A 20,170-nucleotide genomic window follows, 5' to 3' on the forward strand; every position below is an offset into this window, starting at 1 on the left:
TGTCAGTCAGAAGTACAGGTGATATCCTGGGACATGGGACTGACATTGAAGTGGGGTCAGTCTTGTGGGACTGGGTCCTTAAGTTGTGGGATCTGATGCTAAATTCAGGTAGACGGTGTTAGCATTGAAATGAATTAAAAGGACACCCAGATGGTGTCATAGAGAATTGCTTGGTGGGTGGAAAACTCACACATCTAGTGTCCGAAGTGAATGTAGGAGTAGTGTGAAGGCAAAGAAAAGCACAGAAAGTGTTTTCCACATATATTAAATTTCACATTTGTTGCTATTAAACAGATCACTCTAAACTCAAAGGGCTGGAGTTGTTTTTAATCCATGTTCTTTTACTTAATTTAACTTATATTTTTGGGTTGAAATGAATTTGACCCAAAATGCTGTCAACATTCTCATCCAAACCACTGAGCAAAACACTGAATAAGACAAGGCTAACATGACCTCACTTACAGACAATACCTACAGATCTAACAGAACTCTTTGGTAAGGCTCTTCCACCCCCACATACTATAATCCACCCCACATTTACCCAACAATCTGAAGAAATCTTCACATGCTGGGTATTCATATTAATTACACTGAATATTCAAGGACCCTGTCAATCTGTACTTATGTTCTTCACTTCTGGGTAAGTTTTTGGTACTATTTCTCTAAATATTTCCTCCCCTCTATCTCCTCTGTTATGAATTCCTAATAAGTAAATATTAGACCTCCTCGAATAATACCTCTAATTTTCCTTTCCCTCCAATTTCCATCTTATTATTATTCTTGTCCCCAGAGTTTCCCTCAACCATCAATTTTAATCTAATCTGTTGAGGATTATTTTCCCCCTTTGCTATCCTATTTGAAATTTCTTTTTGTTCTTTGTTACTTCTTTGCATAACATCTGTTCTTATTTCATATATGAAAATTTTTCTCTTATCTGGTAACAAACATAACTTTGTTTCTTTTTCAAGTTTCCTTTGTTTCCCTGTATTATCTGCTTCCTTCAAGTCCCTTTTTTGTTCACTTTGGCCAGTCTCTGGTTTTTATGCCTGGCAATCCTTGTTTTTTCTATGTAAAGCACTAAAATTACTAAACTTTGTATGTGTCAGTTGCAGCTAAGGATTGTCAATTGTCTGATACATTCAAGACAATCAGGCAAGGACCCATATGTTTCATTAGAAGATTCCTCAAAAGTCAGTATCAATAGGTTTTTTCTTTTTCTTCTAATGTACTGCTTGAGAGTAGGATGATGCTATGGATTGAATGTTTGACTCTCCCCCGCCCCCACACCCCCAAATATTCATGTTAAAACCCTAATGCCCAGTGTGATGGTATTTGGAGGTAGGGACTTTGGAAGGTTACCAGGTCAAGAGGATAGAGCCTTCATGAAGGGACTGTTGCCCTTCTAAAAAGAGATCTGAGAAAGGTCACCTTTTCTCTCTCTGCTGTGTGAGGATACAGCGAGGTATCTTCCATTTGCAAACCAGGAAGAGGATCCTTACCAGGAACCTAATTGGTTGGCATATTGATCTTGAACTTCCCGGCCACCATAACTGTGAGAAATAACTTTCTGATGCTTAAGTCACCTAGTCTATGATGTTTCTGTTACAGCTGTCCAAACTAAGATAGATGGTACGTAATGGTTCTGGAAGCCACCAGGGAAAGAGGCTAGAGATCTTCCCATTTAGTATGTTCTGCCCCTTTTCAGTAGAGCACCTCACCTAACCACCCTTCCCTCAGTCAGCTAGGCCTGTCTGACTTGGTCTCTATAAGGGGTAAGTCTCTACTCTCCTGCCAGGCTATAAGAGGGTAGCTGCTCCTCAGAAAAATCTGCAGAGGTCTTCCTATTTTTCTGCCCTATTCCATAACCCTGTCTTCAGAGCAACCTGGTATCTTACAAAGGGTCTACAGCAACAACTGGCTTGCTTCTTATTGGCTTCCCCCACTAAAGGATAAGATTTTAGTGTTCTCTGTCTAAAGTAGCTGTCCTCATCCTCCTTTCAGGGTTCCAAAATATTGGCAGCTCATGCCTGCCACTGTCTCCTGTTCTATTTACCTGTGTGGATTTGTGCTATTTTTATTTCTTACAATTTTAGTGAGGTTTTAGGAGAGAGCATGTATTCAATCCATCATGTTTAACCAGAAGTCATGTAGTATTTTAATGGATTCTTGGCTCCTAAAAGTAAACTTAAGTTAGACAACATAAGTAAGGAATTAAAAGTAAACAATGCAATACACTGTATTATTACATTTGGTTATATACCAGAGTTTCACTTTAGCGTCTCCACAAACTATGTCAACATTGAACCTCCATTATAGAAATGTCACAGTGTGTTGTAAAAAAGCCCCAGGCACTGAAATTCACAAGCAAGGAGGAGACAAGTTGTGCAGTTGCACAGTAGTCATACTCTTAGATGGCTATTGTAACAATTCTGAAGCAAGCTTTGAAGTACACAAATCCTAGTACATTTATTTACATCCACAAACCATAATGTTCATCAATTGCTATTTTTCAATCATGTACCCTTCCCCATGAATTAAAATCTAAGGTTAAAATATTGACAGGATTACCTTTGTATGGTAAGTTTCTAAGACATCTGCTATATTTTCTTTTGAAGGAGATTTCAGGGCTAACAAATCTTCTTCTAACATGCCCAACTACAGGTAAAAAAAGAAAGGGAAGAGAGAACAGATTTGAAACACCATAGTAACACAGAAGCAATTTTTGAGAAATCTGATATTCTTTTTTAAAATCCCTGTCTTAAAATTACGATGCTCTCGCTCTCTTCAGCCGAGTCAATGAAAGACATTTTCACTGAAGTTGTGCACACACATTCCCACAAAGCAGATACCGCCTTGCAAAGAATGAATAAAGGTGGGGAAAATAAAGAGGAGCAGTAGAGACATTCATCATTGTTCCCCTCTGGTTACTGAGCACTTGAAATGTGGTATTGCAACCAAAGACCTGAATTATAAATTTTAATTAATTTTAACTAAATTACACGTGACTAATGACTACTATAATCAATGTACAGCTCTATAATATAGCCACACTTAAATCTCCATTGATACCCCTCATATGCTTATCCTACACTCAGCCAAATGGGGCTTTTTACTATTTTCAATACACAGTTAATGCTTTCCCGCCCCTGTGTGCTTGCTCATTAAATGTTTCCTCTATCCAGAATGCCTTTTCCTGACCATATGCACCTTGAAACCCAGATGAACTGCAACTCTATGAGAAAACTTCCAGTCCCTCCTTATAAGTAAGCTCTTCTTTCTTTCAATCCATTGAGTACTTGCTTTGTATTCTGTTTTTACACTTCTCATATTTTACTCTGTCACATGAGACAAATGGTTATTTTCATTCTGTACCCACCTCTATCTAGCCACACCCCACACAAATGTGTATAACTCATTTGTTACCTGCTATAGGCCCCATGAATGGCAATCTGCTCACTGAAAATATGATGATTGAGCAGGCTAACAAAGAAGGGCAAAGGTTACGAATCAGCTTTCTCTGCTATCCTTAACGAAATTCCACTATAATCAAGAGTGTCTTCTCAGAGTAGATAATGGAGTGCCCATGTTTGTTTCCTCTTACAGCTCAAGAGAAGGATAAAATAGTTACTCACTCAATATGACTGAGGATGCCATAACATGGAGAAAGATATGAAACTTCAAGCAAATATGATGGAAGGCCCTCATAGTAGTGTACAGGGGACAACCTTCAACTGTGTCCACTTCATTCATTTTTATAACATTCCTTCCATTATCTCAAAACACCCTCCCCTCAAGATCAGATATTCATTTGGAGATCTATATGCTCCCTGAGAAGCTGATTTCACCCCATAGTTCCAGGGATGGAGCACATTAGCTAGGATAAACTGTCAGTGTATTCCACCTATGCATGTGGTTCAGGGGCAATATAAACCAGCCCAATCACAGTGAGCTAAGCCAACTGAAGCAGAATAAATCCCAAATCTCTTGCTGGGAATTCTGAGACAAAATCACCTTGAATTGGGTTTTCCGTTATATTTAACACAAGTAGTTTCAACTACTATGATAAAACTGGTGTGCCCGTTTGGGGACAGGTAAATGCAGAGGTAAAGAGGCTAAATGCAACCTAGGATTTAAACCCAGGCTGGCGGGCTACATATTCTTTGCCACTATGCTAAGAAAATTAGCAAAATTGTTTTTAAAAAAGACAAAGTAACACTGTCCCTTGCAATAGATAACCTTTAGTAAAGCTTTTAAGACCTTATTTTTCAAATGTAACTTTTAAATGCACCAGGGAAACATTAAAAAAATGTTTTTTATAAGATAAAAGCCTATGTTTTATATATAACTTTAGATTTTTATATATTAGACTTCCTTAAAAGTATTATTTTAACAGAATATAATTATTCATTAAAAAAACATTCACTTAAAAGGCACCAGGCAAACAGCTATGAGACCAGATATAATCACCTCCATTTTGTGTATGAAGAAAACAAAGATTGGAGAGCTTAAGAACTTTCCCTAAGCTCACAGAGCTTTAAGCAGTGTATCCAGGATTCAGACCCATACCTACCAAAGGTCTATGATCGCAACCATCATACTGCTTCCCATGTAATATGAGTTATTCCAACAGCACAAAATGCAATCATCTAAGTAATTACCTTTTCAGAATCTACAAAGTGTGTAGCAATTCCTGCTGTGTACACATCTCTTCCTTTTATCCTGAATCCTGTTAATGCAAGAAAGTAACCAAGTTTTCCTTGAAGTCTTGGCAAAAAATAACCTCCACCCACATCAGGGAATAATCCTGTAATTAAATAACAAAAAGAAAAAGCAATGATTCAAATGAAGGAGATGAACATAACTTTCTTTACTTTAAGTCAGATTGGTATTGAACAATATATGCTTATGAGGAAACTACCTGAGGCCAGGGCAAGACCCATAAAAAAGGATTACAGAGAATAGCACTAGGATCCCACACAAAGCTTGGAATAATGCCTGTTTGCACCAGAAAAACTCATGATTCATGGATCACTGAGTAGAATACAAAGAGGAAAATAATTAGCACTAGCCTACGTAACTGCTCCAATCCTGCAGCACCAAACTAAAATCATACAAGACTTAAAAGGATCAAACTCTTTCCAACTTCACCTCAGAAGCTCAAGATTATTTATAAGAATAAAAATATCCAACACACAAGGTAAAGTTCACAATTTTCAGAATCCAATCAAAAATTTCCAGACATCTAAAAAAGTAGGAAAATACTACCCGTTGTTTAGTGATAAAAAAGTCAACCAAAATTGACCCAGAACTGACAAACATAAGAATTAGCAAACAAGAACATTAGCACACTTATAATAAATATATCCTATTTGTTCAAAAACTTAAGTAAACATAGAAGATACATACATTTTTAAAAAGACCCGAATGACACTGCTATGGATGAAAACTAAGATGAATATATAAATGAAAAATATCTGACTGGGATTAAGGACAGATTAGACTTTGAAAAAGAAAAGATCAGTGAATTTAAAGACACTGGAATATAAACTATCTAAAATAAAAATAAAAGTTTTTTAAATGAAAGTCTGAGTGAGCCTAATAGAAGTTTAAACAGAGTTCCTGAAAAGGGAGTGGGAGACAGAAAAATATCTGCAAAATAATTTGGAAAATTTGGCAGAAACTATAAACCTAAGTAGCTCAATAAATAAACATGAAGAAAACTACACTAAGGCACCTCGTAATCATATAGCTCAAAACAAGTGATCAGCAGAAAATCTTAAGAGCACCCAGAGAAAATAAAGACATTTACAGAGGAAGAGAGATAAGGATAAGAGATTTCTCTTGAGAAACCACATAAATGAGAAAACAGTACAGCAACAACATTAAAGTACTGAAATTTGGGAGACCCAAGACATCAAGAGTTAGTGGAAGCTACTCTAACCTTCTCCCAGGACCAATCTGGAATTACAACTAGATTATAGAGAAATCATCCTGAATAACGAGCTGAGCAGTAGCTAGAGAAGCCTTATAACCAAGGAAAGACACAGAAGAAACCACTTCACCACAATGAGACTAGTAGGGAGTGCGAAGGAGGTTCGAGAGGGCTGACTGGGCTCCCATGGGTGGCAGCTGAAGATCCCTATGGATATTTCAGTGGCCGGGGGATTACCCTGAGAAATTTGAGGCCTAAACCCCAAGCTGGGCACCCCAGCCTACAGCACCAGAGCTGGAAAGGAACCCAGATAATAACCAGCTGTGAAGCAGCAGGGTTTCTATTTACTAGGGAGAGATGGCTGGAGACACAGAGGGCCTCTTAAAGGGTGAATGCACAAAATTTCGTTACTCTGGGCTCCGGCAGAGTGAGAGCAGAGTGGACTAGAGATGTGTGAGGAAGAGTCTGGGGTTGGTGGCTCTGGGGAAAGAAATGAAGGAACAGCCACCAGGATCCCTATGCTGTGTCATCGCCCATACTGTAGAAGCCATTATTTCTCAAGCAGAGCACTCCTCTCTGAATGGCATCAGCCTGAGAGGAAGCAATAGCCCTGAAGCAGGAATTACTCTGCCGCACCCTGGGGTTCTTAAATCTGGCTGCTGATTACAACTTGAGGTTATAACAGAGATTAGTTTAACAACAAAGGGGAATCTCTGGCAGCTCTATGAAAATTCAGCTGCAGCCTACCCCAGGCCAAGTGCTGATAAAAGCTGACCTGGTTCTTTCTGCACACAACCAGGCCTAGAAGAAGGAGCTATGGATGGTGGATTGCTAATAAATCCCAATAGGTTGACCAGGGCAAGTCACAAGCAGCATCTGGCAAAGGCCTACACCAGAGTCTTTGCAGATCTACCTAATACATAGAAGCAAATACAAAGAAGCAGCAAAAATGAGAAGACAAAGAAACCGATCCCAAATGAAAGAACAAAAGAATTCTGTAGAAGAAAATCTAGATGAAATGGAGGCAAGCAATTTATCAGATAGAGATCAGAATAATGATTATAAGGATACTCGACAGCATGAAAAAAGGACATAGAAACCATAAAAAAGGACCACTAAGAAATAAAAAATGCAATATCTGAAATAAATAATACACTGGAAGGAATAAAGAGTAGGTTAGATGAAGCAAAGGATCAAATCTGTGATTTGGAAGATAAGGTAGATAAAACTACCGCGGCAGAGCAGCAAAAAGAAAAAATAATTTTTAAAAATGAGGAGAGCTTAATAAACATTTTGGACAACGTGAAGCGTAACAACCACCACAACGTGGGAATACCAGGAGAAGAGAGTAAGCAAGGGATCAAGACCCTATGAGAAGAATGAATGACCGAAAATTTTCCTAATCTGGTGAAGAAAAAAAGACACACAAGTGCAGGAAGTGCAGAGAGTCACAGACAAGTTGGACCTCAAGAGACCTACACAGAGACACATCATAATTAAAATGACAAGGCTTAAAGACCAGGAGAGAATCCTTCTCTGCAAGAGAGAAGCAGGTAGTTACATACAAGGGAGCACCAATTAGACTGCCATCTGATTTCTCAACAGAAAATTCTCAGGCCAGAAGGGAGTGGTGTGAAATATTTAAAATGATGAAAAGCTAAGACCTACAACCATGACTATTTTACCCAGCAAGGCTATCATTTAAAATCAAAGGAGAAATAAGGAGCTTCCCAGACAAGAAAAAGCTAAAGGACTTTATTAACACCAAACCAGTAAGGCAACAAATATTAAAGGGATTGCTTTAAGAAGAAGAAGAAAAAAAGAAATAAAACAGAAGTAAACAGTCTAACAATAAAATGGCACTAAATACATATATATCAACAATCACCTTAAATGTAAAAGGTTTAAATGCTCCAGCAAAAAGACATAAGGTAGCTGAGTGGATAAGAAAACAAGACCCATATATATGCTGCCTCCAACAGACACATCTCAGATCAAAAGATACACACAAACTAAAAGTAAAGGGATGTAAAGTTATTTCATGCAAATGGAAAGGAAAAATAGCTGGTGTAGCAATACTTACATCCAACAAAATAGACTTTAAAACCAAGGCTACAGTAAGAGACAAAGAAGGACACTACATAATGATAAAGGGACAATCGAACGAGAGGATATAACCCTAGTAAACATTTACATGCCCAACATAGGAGCACCTAAATATGGGAAGCAAATTTTGATGAATGTAAAGGGAGAGATCAATATAAATACAGGCATAGTTGGGGATTTTAATACCACATTGCCTTCAATGGACAGATATTCCAGACAGAAAATCAACAAGGAGACAGAAGTCTTAAATGACACACTGTATCAATTGAATTTAATTAATATCTTCAGAGCATTTGAACCCAAAGCAGCAGAATATACATACTTTTCAAGTACACATGGAACATTTTCTAGGAGAGACTGCATGTTAGGACACAAAACGAGTCTGAACAAATTTAAGAAGATTAAAATCATATCAAGCATCTTCTCTGACCACAATGCTATGAAACTAGAAATCAATCACAAGAACACTGAAAAACATGCAAAGACATGGAAGCTAAATAACATGCTATTAAACACTAAATAGATCAACAATAAGATCAAGGAAGAAGTCAAGAGATACCTTGAAACAAATGAAAATGAGGACACAACAATCCAAAATATGTGGGACACAGGGAAAGCAATCCAAAGAGGAATTCACAGCAATACAGGCCTATCTCAAAAAAATAAGAAAAAGCTCAAATAAACAATCTAACTTCACACTTAGAGGCACTTGAAAAAGAACAACAAACAGAGCCCAACATGACAGGAAAGAAGGAAGTAATAAAGACCAGAGCAGAAATAAATGAAATAGAGTCTTAAAAAATGACACAAAAGGTCAATGAAACCTAGAGCTGGTTCTCTGAAAAGATAAACAAGATTGACAAACCTCTGACCAGACTCATCAAGGAAAAAAGATAGAGGACCGTAATAAATAAAGTCAGAAATGAAAGAGGAGAAATAACAACTGCCATGAAATAAATACAAAGGGCTTTAAGAAAATATTGAGAACAACTATATGCCAACAAACTGGACAACGTGGACAAAAATAAATTCCTAGAAACATATAATCTTCTAAAACTAAATCAGGAAAATCAGAGAATCTGAAGAGACAGATTACACCTAGTGAAAATGAATCAGTAATCAAAAACTACCAACACACAAAGCCTTGTACCAGATTGTTTCACAGGTAAATTTTACCAAACAGTCAAAGAAGAACTAACCCTTCTCCTTCTCAAACTGTTTCACAAAATTCAAGAGGAGGGGAGGCTCCCAAGCTCATTTTACAAGGCCAGCATTATCCTAATTACAAAACCAAATAAAGACTCTACAAAGAAAGAAAATTATAGGTCACATTTCTGATAGACATAGACATTAAAATCTTCAACAAAATATTAGCTAACCAAATACAGCAATGCATCAGAAAGATCATACACCATGATCAAGTGGAATTTATTCTGGTAATGCAAGGTTGGTACATTTGCCAAAAAATAAATGTGATTCACCACATAAACAAAATGCATGAACAAAATGAAGGATAAAAACCACATGATCACATCAATAGATGCAGAAAAAGCATTTGGTAAAATCCAGCACCAATTTATGATAACTCTCAGCAAAGTAGGATTAGAGGGAACACACCTAAACATAATAAAGGTCATATATGATAAACCTACTACCAGCATCATACTCAACAGGCAAAAATACACTTGTTCCCCCTAAAATCAGGAACAAGACAGGGATGTCTGCTTTCACTGTACTTGTTCAACATAGCACTGGAAGTCCTAGCCACAGCAATCAAACAACAAATAAAAGGCATCCAAATTGGAAAGAAGTAAAACTGTACTTGCAGATGACACAATATTGTACACAGAGAACCCCAAAGATTCCACCAAGAAACTATTAGAACTAAAAAATGAATTCAGCAAAGTAGGATACAAAATTAATATCCAGAAATCAGTTTCATTTTTATATACCAATAATGAACAGAAAGGAAAATTAAGAAAACAATCCCATTTATAATTGCTTTAAAAAGAATAAAATATTTAGGAATAAATCTAACCAACGACGTAAAAGACCTGTACTCAAAAAATTATAAGACACTGAAGAAATTGAAGAAGCCACAAATATATGGAAGAACATACCATGTTCATGGACAGGAAGAATTACCATCATTAAAATGTCCATACTACCCAAAGCAATCTATAGAGTCAACGCAATTTCTATCTAGATTCTAATGACTTACTTCACAGAACTAGAACAAATATTTCAAAAATTTATATGGCACCACAAAAGGCCCCGCATAGAAACAGTGATCCTGAGCAAGAAGAACAAAGTTTTAGGTTCAAACTATACTATAAGGCCATAGTAATCAAAGTTGCATGATACTGGCATAGAAACAGACACATAGATCGATGGAACAAAATAAAGAGCCCAGAAATAAACCCACACCTTTATAGCCAATTACTCCTCAACAGAGGAAGTGAGCATGTACAATGAGCTAAAGACAGTTTATTCAATAAATGGTGTTGGGAAAATTGGGCAGGTACGTGCAGAAAATGAAACTAGAACACCTTCTTACACCACATACAAGAATAAATTCAAAATGGATTAAATACTTAAATATTAGACCCAAACCTATAAAATATCCTAGAAGAAAACAGACAGTAAAATCTCAGACACTGCTCATAGCAATATTTTATCAGATGTATCTCCCCAGTCAAGGGAAACAAAAAAATAAATAAATAAAACAAATGGGACTACATCAAACTAAAAGTTTAGCACAGCAAAGGAAATCAGCAACAAAATAAAAAGCCAGCTCACAGAATGGGAGAACATATTGGCTGATACATCTGATAAGGGGTTAATATTCCAAAATTTACACAAGAACTTACAAAACTCAACACCAAAAAAAGAAACAATCAAACTTAAAATTTGGCAAAGGACTTGAATAGACACTTCTCCAAAGAGGACATGCAGGTGGCCAATAGGCATGTGAAAAGATGCTGAACGTCACTACTCATCAGAGAAATGCAAATTAAAACCACAATGAGATATCACCTCACGCCTTCAAAATGGCCATCGTCAATAAATCAACAAACAAGTGCTGGCAAGGATGTGGAGAAAGGGGAACCCTTTTGCACTGTTGGTGAGAGTGCAGCCACTGTGGAAAGCAGTATGGAGCTAACCTCAAAAAATTAAAAATGGATCTGCTTTTTGACCCAGTGATCCCACTTCTGGGAATATATCCAAAGGAACCCAAAACACTAATTCGAAAGAACATAAGCACCCTATGTTCACTGCAGCATTATTTACAATCACCAAAATAGGGAAGCAGCCCAATGTCCATCAGTAGATGACCGGATAGAACAACTATGGGACATTTAAATAACTGGAATACTATCCGGCTATAAAAAAGAAGAAACTTTTACCCTTTGCAACATCATGGATGGACCTGAAGAACATTATGCTAAATGAAATAAGCCAGTCAGAGAAAGACAAATACCATATGGTTTCACTCATGGGTGAAATCTAATGAACAAATTGAACTAACAAGCAAAATGGAGACATATTCATAGATAGAGAGCAGCATGGCAGCTAAGGTGAGATTAGGGGATGGAGGGATCAAGCAAAAAGGAAAAAGGACTCATGGACATAAACAACAGTGTGGTGATTGCTGGGGAAGGGGGTATAAGGGGACTAAATGGTAATGGAAAAATATATACAATAAAAAAATCATTAAAAAAATAGCCTGCAGGTCTGGGTCATCAGGAAACACAATTCATAGGAATGTGTTGCTTTAACATGGCTGCCCTCATTGAGGTCCCACAAAGGATCCCTCCATTAATATGAGCTTAGAGGATGCTTGCACAAATTTCTCTCAGTCTAGGTACACCCAAGAGCACTTTTGGGGTGGGGAAGAATCCTGCAAGGAAAGCCCCTCCCTGGAAAGGCTCGAGCTACTGTGATGTGCCCTGGACACAGGCCAAGGGAACACATTTGTGCAGCTCCCTGCAGTCACCTGGGTAAAGAAGTGAGATGCCACTACATGTAGAAATAAGAGTTCAAGGAATCTGTATATTCAAGTGACCATGAAAGTGTGCTTTGCTCTATTTGCAAACTAGCTGATGATACTGCTCGAGCTAGCTAACATCAGATTAAATGATTTTCTCCCCTCCATTATCTGCAAGTGGGGACAGAGTTGAATTCACAATGAGTAGATGTGTAGCCATGGGAAAATGACTTAACCTCTCTTGAGTTTTGAATTCCTTGTCTATGAAATGGGGATCATGTGAGAACCTACCTCTTAGATTGTTGTAAGCATTAACTAAGGGAAAGCAGCCAAAATAAATAAACAAATTAAATTAACTACAATGTGTGTTTCCAGTTAAATATTCTTGCTTTTGTGCTTTCAGATATACTTATTGAGCTGATGATATAAACTTGTAGGTATCTTCCTATTCTAATTTTTTTAAAAGTTCTTTTGTTGCTGTAACTCACACATCTCACACAAGGTTCTATCAATTTTTCAACAATATAATCTGACATGTTTCAAAGTTAAGATGATTTAAAAGTAATTAAGTGTTTTGTTTTTGTTTTTTTATTTTTACCTATTGCAGTTTCTGGCATTGCAAACAGAGACTTTTCAGTAGCCACTCGGAAGTGCCCATGAATCGAGACTCCAACTCCCTAGGGAAATAAGGCAAACATGTTTTAAAATACAGTAAAAAAAAATTAAAACTCTCACACTCACAATATTATAAGCCAAGTAAGTTATCTTTATATTCTATAAGAGTTTTTTTCAGGGAATAGGTTGAAGAGAAATCCTAAACCACACAAGTTCAGTAGATCTTACTGGGTAAAAAATATATGGGTATACATGGTATCTGGAATAGATTTGTTTTAGCTATTTTCAATTAGTATTTTGTGTTATGCTTCATGTCCTCTTCCCCAGATCCTTTCATTTCAAACCAGATGCAGCATTATAGAATATTGACTTCCCAGAACCCCTGAGTGTTGCTAGTGGAACCAGTCTTCAAAAATGCACACCCAAGCTATTCTAGCAGTCTAGTAGCATTAAGTAGACTATTAACACATTTTACTTATTCATATATTTCATCAAATAAAATTATCAACATCATTTTTCTCAGATACAATGGGGCCAACCATGTAACTCTTTAAAAATGATTACTAAACCACAAGTTTAAGAAATTAAAAGGACTGGCTGAAAGTCATAGTCTCTATGACTTGCTGAATGTCACTGAAAAGGGCAGACTTAACAGTCATCTTTGAATAAACATATTTGAATTAACAGACATTTGAATAAAATAAATAAGATGCATACAAGTGAAGGCAAACTGTCGAAATCTATGTCAGTGTTTACATTGTGACATACATTTCCTATATTCCTTTCACATTGTTCAGAACTTCTTTTAGATTTAGTTCTCATTCTTAATCCTTTCTAACCACATGTTAAATTAGTTAAAACATGTTAAATATTTCAAAGTCAGGCATTAAGAATTCTGTAAGTGTGAGCTCAACAGAAAGGGCTTCATTTCTGATTTTTCCAATTTTTCATTAATTTTCCTCAAGCCTTTCAAGTGTTTTCACACTCAGTACAAGTTCAGCCATTTAAAAGTTCTTGAAATTTAAAAACATTTTTGAAAAATATTTTAAAATTTTCACATGCAATTTCTAATAAATTTTATGTACTGTACTCCAAGCTTAAATTTTAAAAGAGCATAGAAATGAATAAAATTCTTGAGTCACTACCTATATTCTTTGGTATCAACATTTATAAGGTAAATCCACAATGTTTGATATTCTCTGTAAAGGCAAGTATCATGTTACATGTATTCTATTAAGACACAAGTAGGACTTCCGGCCAAGATGGAGGCATAGACAGGTGTCTCCCTCCACAACTAAGAAGGAATACAACTACCTCAAAACTAGAAACAACCAGAAGTTCCAGAAATTCAAAGTGCATGGAAGTCCAGCAAACAAAGGTATAAAGAAGAAATAGTCATCAAGACAGGTAGGAGGGGTGGAGAGAACACGGTGTGGTAGTGGCAGCAGCAGCGGCAACAGCAGCAGGCCAGTGGAAAGTGCCGTCACAGGTTTTAAAAAGTCAGGAGGGACACCTGAGGAGCGTTCCCAGCTCCTCACCAGACAAGCTCACTGTCCCAGCTCTGGGGAAAATCAAGACTCATTGCTTCTGACTGTGCAAACCAGTGGGTGTTGGGGTGGAGGCAGAAATTGCTGGTCTCTCAGCAGAGTCCGATTGTTTAAAGGGTCCCCATGGTCCTAGAGCATCCACAGACACACCCACTCTGGGAACGACGGCCAGGGCAGCAGCTAGAGGAGCACCAGTCAGGTGCAGAAGTAGAAGTATCTGGAAAAGGGGCAAGTGCTGGGCAAGCGGCATTGTTCCTTTTCAGACCCCTCCCCCGCAAAAAGCACCACAACATGGCGAAACAGGTCGCCCATTACACATGAATCCCTAAGGCTCCGCCCCCTACAACGTAACAGGAGCAACAGCTCTCCCTGGGACACGAAAGCAAACAAACACAGGAGACTTCCGGCCAAGATGGAGGCCTAGACTGACAAGCTCCGTCTCCCTCCACGACTAAGAAGGAATACAACTACCGCAAAACCAGCAATAACCAGAAGTTCCAGAAAATAAATGGAAGTCCAACGTATGAAGTTATAAAGAAGTGGTACTCATCCGGACGGGTAGGAGGGGCGAAGCCGGGGAGGAGAGGTCAAGCTGTGCTGTCCGCGGCAGCAGCAGCGATGGCGGCAGGACAGCGGTAAGCACAGACACCCATATTTAAGGGGAGGCGAGAAGCACCTGGGGAGCACCCCCAGCTGCAGACTAGACCCATCAGCTTGAGATTCCAAAGCCAGGGAAGGCAGACCGCATTGCCTTGGACTGTGAGGCCCAGTGGGGGTGGGGACAGAGGAGGAGGCTCCTGGTCTCTCAGAAGAGAGTGAACGACAGGAATCCATCTTGGACCCCCACCCCCCGCAGAAAACGCCACAGCGTGGTGAGACGGGTCACCCGGTTGTGACGAGTGCATGGGGCTCTGCCCTCTATAGCATAGGAGGTGTGACAGCCCTGCCCAGGAAGCAAAGCTAAACACAAAACTGTTCAAGATGGCACAGATCATGATAGAGATCCCAGTGACACAGCTGACCAGATAGCAAATTTCTAATCTAATGAAGCAGAAGATAGGAAATCTTTCTGAGGCACAGTTCAGAGCTTTGGTTATAAAAGCGCTTACAGACCTGACAGCAGATGTTAAACAAGACAGAGAAGGAATGAAGGCTAGTCTTGATGAAATGAACAAAAACACCTATGAAACTAGTGGTGAGGGCAGGAAAACCAGGGATCAAATCAACAAATTGGAACATAGGGAAGGAACAAAGAGTCAACCAGTACAGAAACAGGGAACGAGAAGTGAGGAAAATGAGGAGAGGCTCAGAAACTTATCGGAGCTGTAAGTGGGCCAACATCCGAATCATAGGGTTGCCAGAAGGTGAAGAAGAAGAACCAGAAATTGAAAAATTATGTGAAAAAATAATGAAGCAGAACTTCCCTAACTTGGGGAAGGAAAGAGACTTAAGAGGTCCAGGAAGCGCAGAGAGTTCCAGAAAAACTGGACCCAGGGAGAAACACTCCAAGACACATTATAATCAAAATGTCAAAAATTAAGGATAAAGAGAGAATTTTAAAAGCAGCAAGAGAGAAGAAGAGAGTTACATTCAAAGGGGTCCCAATAAGACTGTCAGCTGATTTCTCCAAAGAAACTCTGCAGACAAGAAGGGACTGGCAAGAAATATTCAAAGTAATGAAAAGCAAAAACCTACAACCACGAGTACTCTATCCAGCAAAACTGTCATTCAGGATAGAAGGGCAGAGAAAGTGCTTCCCGGACAAAGTAAAACTGAAGGAGTTCATCAGATCCAAACCACTGTTATATGAAATGTTAAAGGGACTTTTTTAGGAGAAAGAGGATCAAAACTATGAACATTAAAATGAAAACTGTATCACAACAACCAACAACAGAAGCTAGGGAACTGAAACAAAGACAAACTAAGTAGGCAATGAGAGTGTGAACAGAATTATAGGCATGGGGGAAATTATGGGGGGAGGTCAGCAGGGAGGAGGAAGGGGGGAAAGGGAGGGAGATGGTACAGGAATGAAGAAGCATAGTAGGAGGCAGTGGAGTAGATAGGACGATGTTGAGAAGAACGATATGCACAACCAATGGGCATGGACTAGGGTGGGGGACAACTGGAGGGAGGGATGTCACTGGGTGGAGGGGAACAAAGGGAAAAAAATTGGGACAACTGTAACCGCATAATCAATAAAGCATATATTTTAAAAAAGACACAATTAAACTACAGAAAAAACATCACTTAGAACCGCCTGAAATCTAGCTGAATGAAAGTCCTACAACTAGACCTCCAGGATGGCAGGAAGGTGGAGACACGGACACCCATGTGGTGGATAAAAATTGGGAGGGTGATCTTGGCTGCAGAGGTCCTCCCTGAGGAGCAAGAAGTCCCAGCCCTACACCACAGCCCCCAGGGCAGCATTGCAGTGCTGCAAAGAGAAGTCCCCATGACTTTTGGCTGTAAAAACAATCCAGTAGGGATTGTGGCTAAGACAGAGGACTTCTAGAGTACCTCGCAGTTCCTCTTAGAGGGTCCACACACAGACTTAACTCTGACTCACTCCCACTGAGCTCCAGCACTGGGACAGCTTCAAAAGGCAATAGGGACATGGAGGAGGAAATGACTTGTCTGATACCAGGGCAAGAGCTGGGAGTGGGGAGCTTTCTGCCAGACAAAAGTGCTGGCAGAGGCTATTGTTCCTTTTCTGAGCCCTCTCCTTAGCAAAGCCAGTGGTTGGACGCCACATCTGAGTCTCCATCAACTTGGCTCACACTGTTCGCCCCACCCTGGTGATTCCCTGAGACCCTGCACCTCCAACTTGCAGGGCCACCCCAAGCGGTTTCCAGTCCACACAACTCTAATTTAATAATAAAAAATGATTTTAATTTTAAAAAACTACAAATACAAAAAAGGACAGTCAGCTGACATTAACCAAAATTAATTATATATACTTCAAGGTTATATAAAACCTTACAAATTTTAATAAATACAAAACACTGCCTTTTAAAAATTTTTTATATAATTTAAGAGCCCTTGCCACACATTCTACTCTCCACTTTCAGTTTTTCAGATTTTAATAGAAAGTTATTAGTGTTCAGAAATGTCTTGCTAAGAACTTAGAGAGCTGGACTGGACATGCAGTTTTCAGCCTATGTTCTTTTGAGTCATAGGGCTCAGAAGAGCTGCCTCTGTCTGGGGCTGCATAGCTGGTAAGATCTCCAGGTCTCACTGACTGACCATGCCTCATCCACACTCCTTTGGTTATTGCCCTCTTCCTCTTTTAAATAACTATGAATTCCAAAAGTACATCTTCCTTACAGCAAGATAGTGTCATTCTAGAGCTCAAATAATACTCAAGTAATTCAGTTAGAAATAACCAGTATTCAATTAGAAATAAGCTGTCACATAAGAAAAACCACATGACTAAAACTAAAGAGAAATAATATACAATAGAAACAGATTCACGGGGCATATAAATTTAGAGTTTTTGTATTTAACTGTTTTATAACTAGGAAATGCCCTATATCAAGTAAACAGTTTTTGCCATAAATGTACCTTATTTGATATTGAAACAGCTGTATCAGCTCTCTTTTAGTGTTGGTATCGTATTCCTTTTCTATTCTTTTACGTTTAACCCTTATACTCCTTATATTTACGGTGTTCCAAGCACTCTGAACTCCTTTGTTTTTTACTTGTATTATGATTAAACAATCATCATTGCAGTACTATGCTGACATTGTGCACATAAAGTCAAATGAATTTGATCCATATTTACAATCTAGAGAATGCTAACATGGGCAAGCATAAATAATAACTGAACAAAAACAGAATATATGAATGTAGTCAAACTCATACTGTCATAAGAATGACAACGTACTTATTTAAATGTTGGCATCTCCTAAAGGCAAAACTTAGGCAAACTGACTTTTACTTTTTAATTAAGAGACATAGCTAGATGAGTTTCCAGACTGTTCAAAAGAGGCAAAAAGCTGGCAAAGAATTATTTAAGGCTTTTAAAGAAGATTTAAAAGCATAAGAAATCAAACAAATGCAAACATGTTAATTAGTAACGAGAAATAAGCATTCAACTTTTATGTTTCCAGATTACTATTCTAGACAAAACAAATAACATTAACTTTTTGAAATTGATAATTATAAGGATATTTAAAGGTAATTTAAGCTATAGTCAACCACTCTATGATGTATTAGTGGCAAGATTAGATCACCTAACAGACAATCAAGGACACGTGTACCAATTAAATTTGGTGCTTGAGAAAGAAATGTCCAGATAACAGTATTATATCAGTCTTATATTTCCTGATTTTGATGGCCTTATTCTTCGGCAATACACACTGAATATTCAGGCAATAAAAAGTTATCAGGTCATCAATTTCCTCTCAAATGGTTCAGGAAAAAAATATTCATAGGTAAATTAGGGGAGAGGAAGAGAGAAGAAAAGTGGAAAATGAGAACAAGGAATGCGGATGAAGGATATAAAGGAGTTTTTTGCACTATTCTTGCATCCTTTCTATAAGTTTGAAATTGTTTCATAATCAAGTTTTTAAAAATTATATGTAAATGTCCCACAAAAAGAAGGATCAAACCCACATAATCATACCAATGCAGAAAAAACATTTGATAAAATCCAACACCCATTTATCATAACTCTCAGCAAAGTGGGATTAGCAGGAACATACCTAAATGTAATAAAGGACATACACGACAAAACCACTGCCAGCATCATACCTAAAAGGCAACAATTACAAGTGTTCTCTCTAAGATCAGGAACAAGACAGGGTAGTCCACTTTCACCTCCCCTTATTCAACACAGTATTGGAAGTCCTAGCCAAAGCAATCAGACAAGAATAAATAAAAGGCATCCAAATTGGAAAAGAAGAAGTAAAACTGTCTTTATTTGCAGATGACATGATAGTGTACATTGAGAACCCCAAAGATTCCACCAAGAAACTACTAGAACTGATAAATGAGTTCAGCAAAGTAACAGGATACAAAATTAATATCCAGAAATCAGTTTCATTTTTATATTCTGATAACAAAGTAACAGAAAGGAAAATTAAGAAAATAATCCTTCATAATTGCTTCAAAAAGAGTAGAATACCTAGAAATAAATCTAACCACAACTGTAAAAGACCTGTACTTGGAAAATTATAAGACACTGAAGAAATAAACTGAGGAAGATAAATACGTAGAAGCACATACCATGTTCATGGACAGGAAGAATTACCATCATTAAAATGTCCATACTACCCAAAGCAATCTATAGAGTCAACGCAATTCCTATCAAGATTTCAATGACTTACTTCACAGAAACTAGAACCAGTATTTCAAACATTTATATGTAATCACAAAAGGCCCCACACAGAAACAGCGTTCCTGAGCAAGAAGAACAAAGTTTTAGGTTCAAACTATACTATAAGGCCATAGTAATCAAAGTTGCATGATACTGGCATAGAAACAGACACATAGATCGATGGAACAAAATAAAGAGCCCAGAAATAAACCCACACCTTTATAGCCAATTACTCCTCAACAGAGGAAGTGAGCATGTACAATAAGCTAAAGACAGTTTATTCAATAAATGGTGTTGGGAAAATTGGGCAGGTACGTGCAGAAAATGAAACTAGAACACCTTCTTACACCACATACAAGAATAAATTCAAAATGGATTAAATACTTAAATATTAGACCCAAACCTATAAAATATCCTAGAAGAAAACAGACAGTAAAATCTCAGACACTGCTCATAGCAATATTTTATCAGATGTATCTCCCCAGTCAAGGGAAACAAAAAAATAAATAAATAAAACAAATGGGACTACATCAAACTAAAAGTTTAGCACAGCAAAGGAAATCAGCAACAAAATAAAAAGCCAGCTCACAGAATGGGAGAACATATTGGCTGATACATCTGATAAGGGGTTAATATTCCAAAATTTACACAAGAACTTACAAAAC

The 20,170-nt window shown here is 37.9% G+C and overlaps 1 protein-coding gene across 3 annotated transcripts in view; it reads right to left on the minus strand.

Annotated features, from left to right (window-relative positions):
• The window catches only part of HIBCH (3-hydroxyisobutyryl-CoA hydrolase), a 76,189-nt gene that overhangs the window by 20,744 nt on the left and 35,275 nt on the right, over positions 1-20,170 (minus strand). For all 3 annotated transcript variants that reach the window (XM_090281750.1, XM_090281760.1, XM_090281770.1), the window contains 3 exons: positions 12,625-12,703; positions 4,659-4,804; positions 2,569-2,655 (listed from right to left, as the gene is read on the minus strand). In XM_090281750.1, the coding sequence (XP_090137876.1) occupies positions 2,569-2,655; positions 4,659-4,804; positions 12,625-12,703 (312 nt within the window). The remainder of the gene's footprint in view (positions 1-2,568; positions 2,656-4,658; positions 4,805-12,624; positions 12,704-20,170) is intronic.

Source organism: Furipterus horrens, unplaced genomic scaffold, assembly GCF_987537825.1.
Source record: "Furipterus horrens unplaced genomic scaffold, mFurHor1.1.pri manual_scaffold_1, whole genome shotgun sequence".
NCBI lineage: Eukaryota > Metazoa > Chordata > Mammalia > Chiroptera > Furipteridae > Furipterus > Furipterus horrens.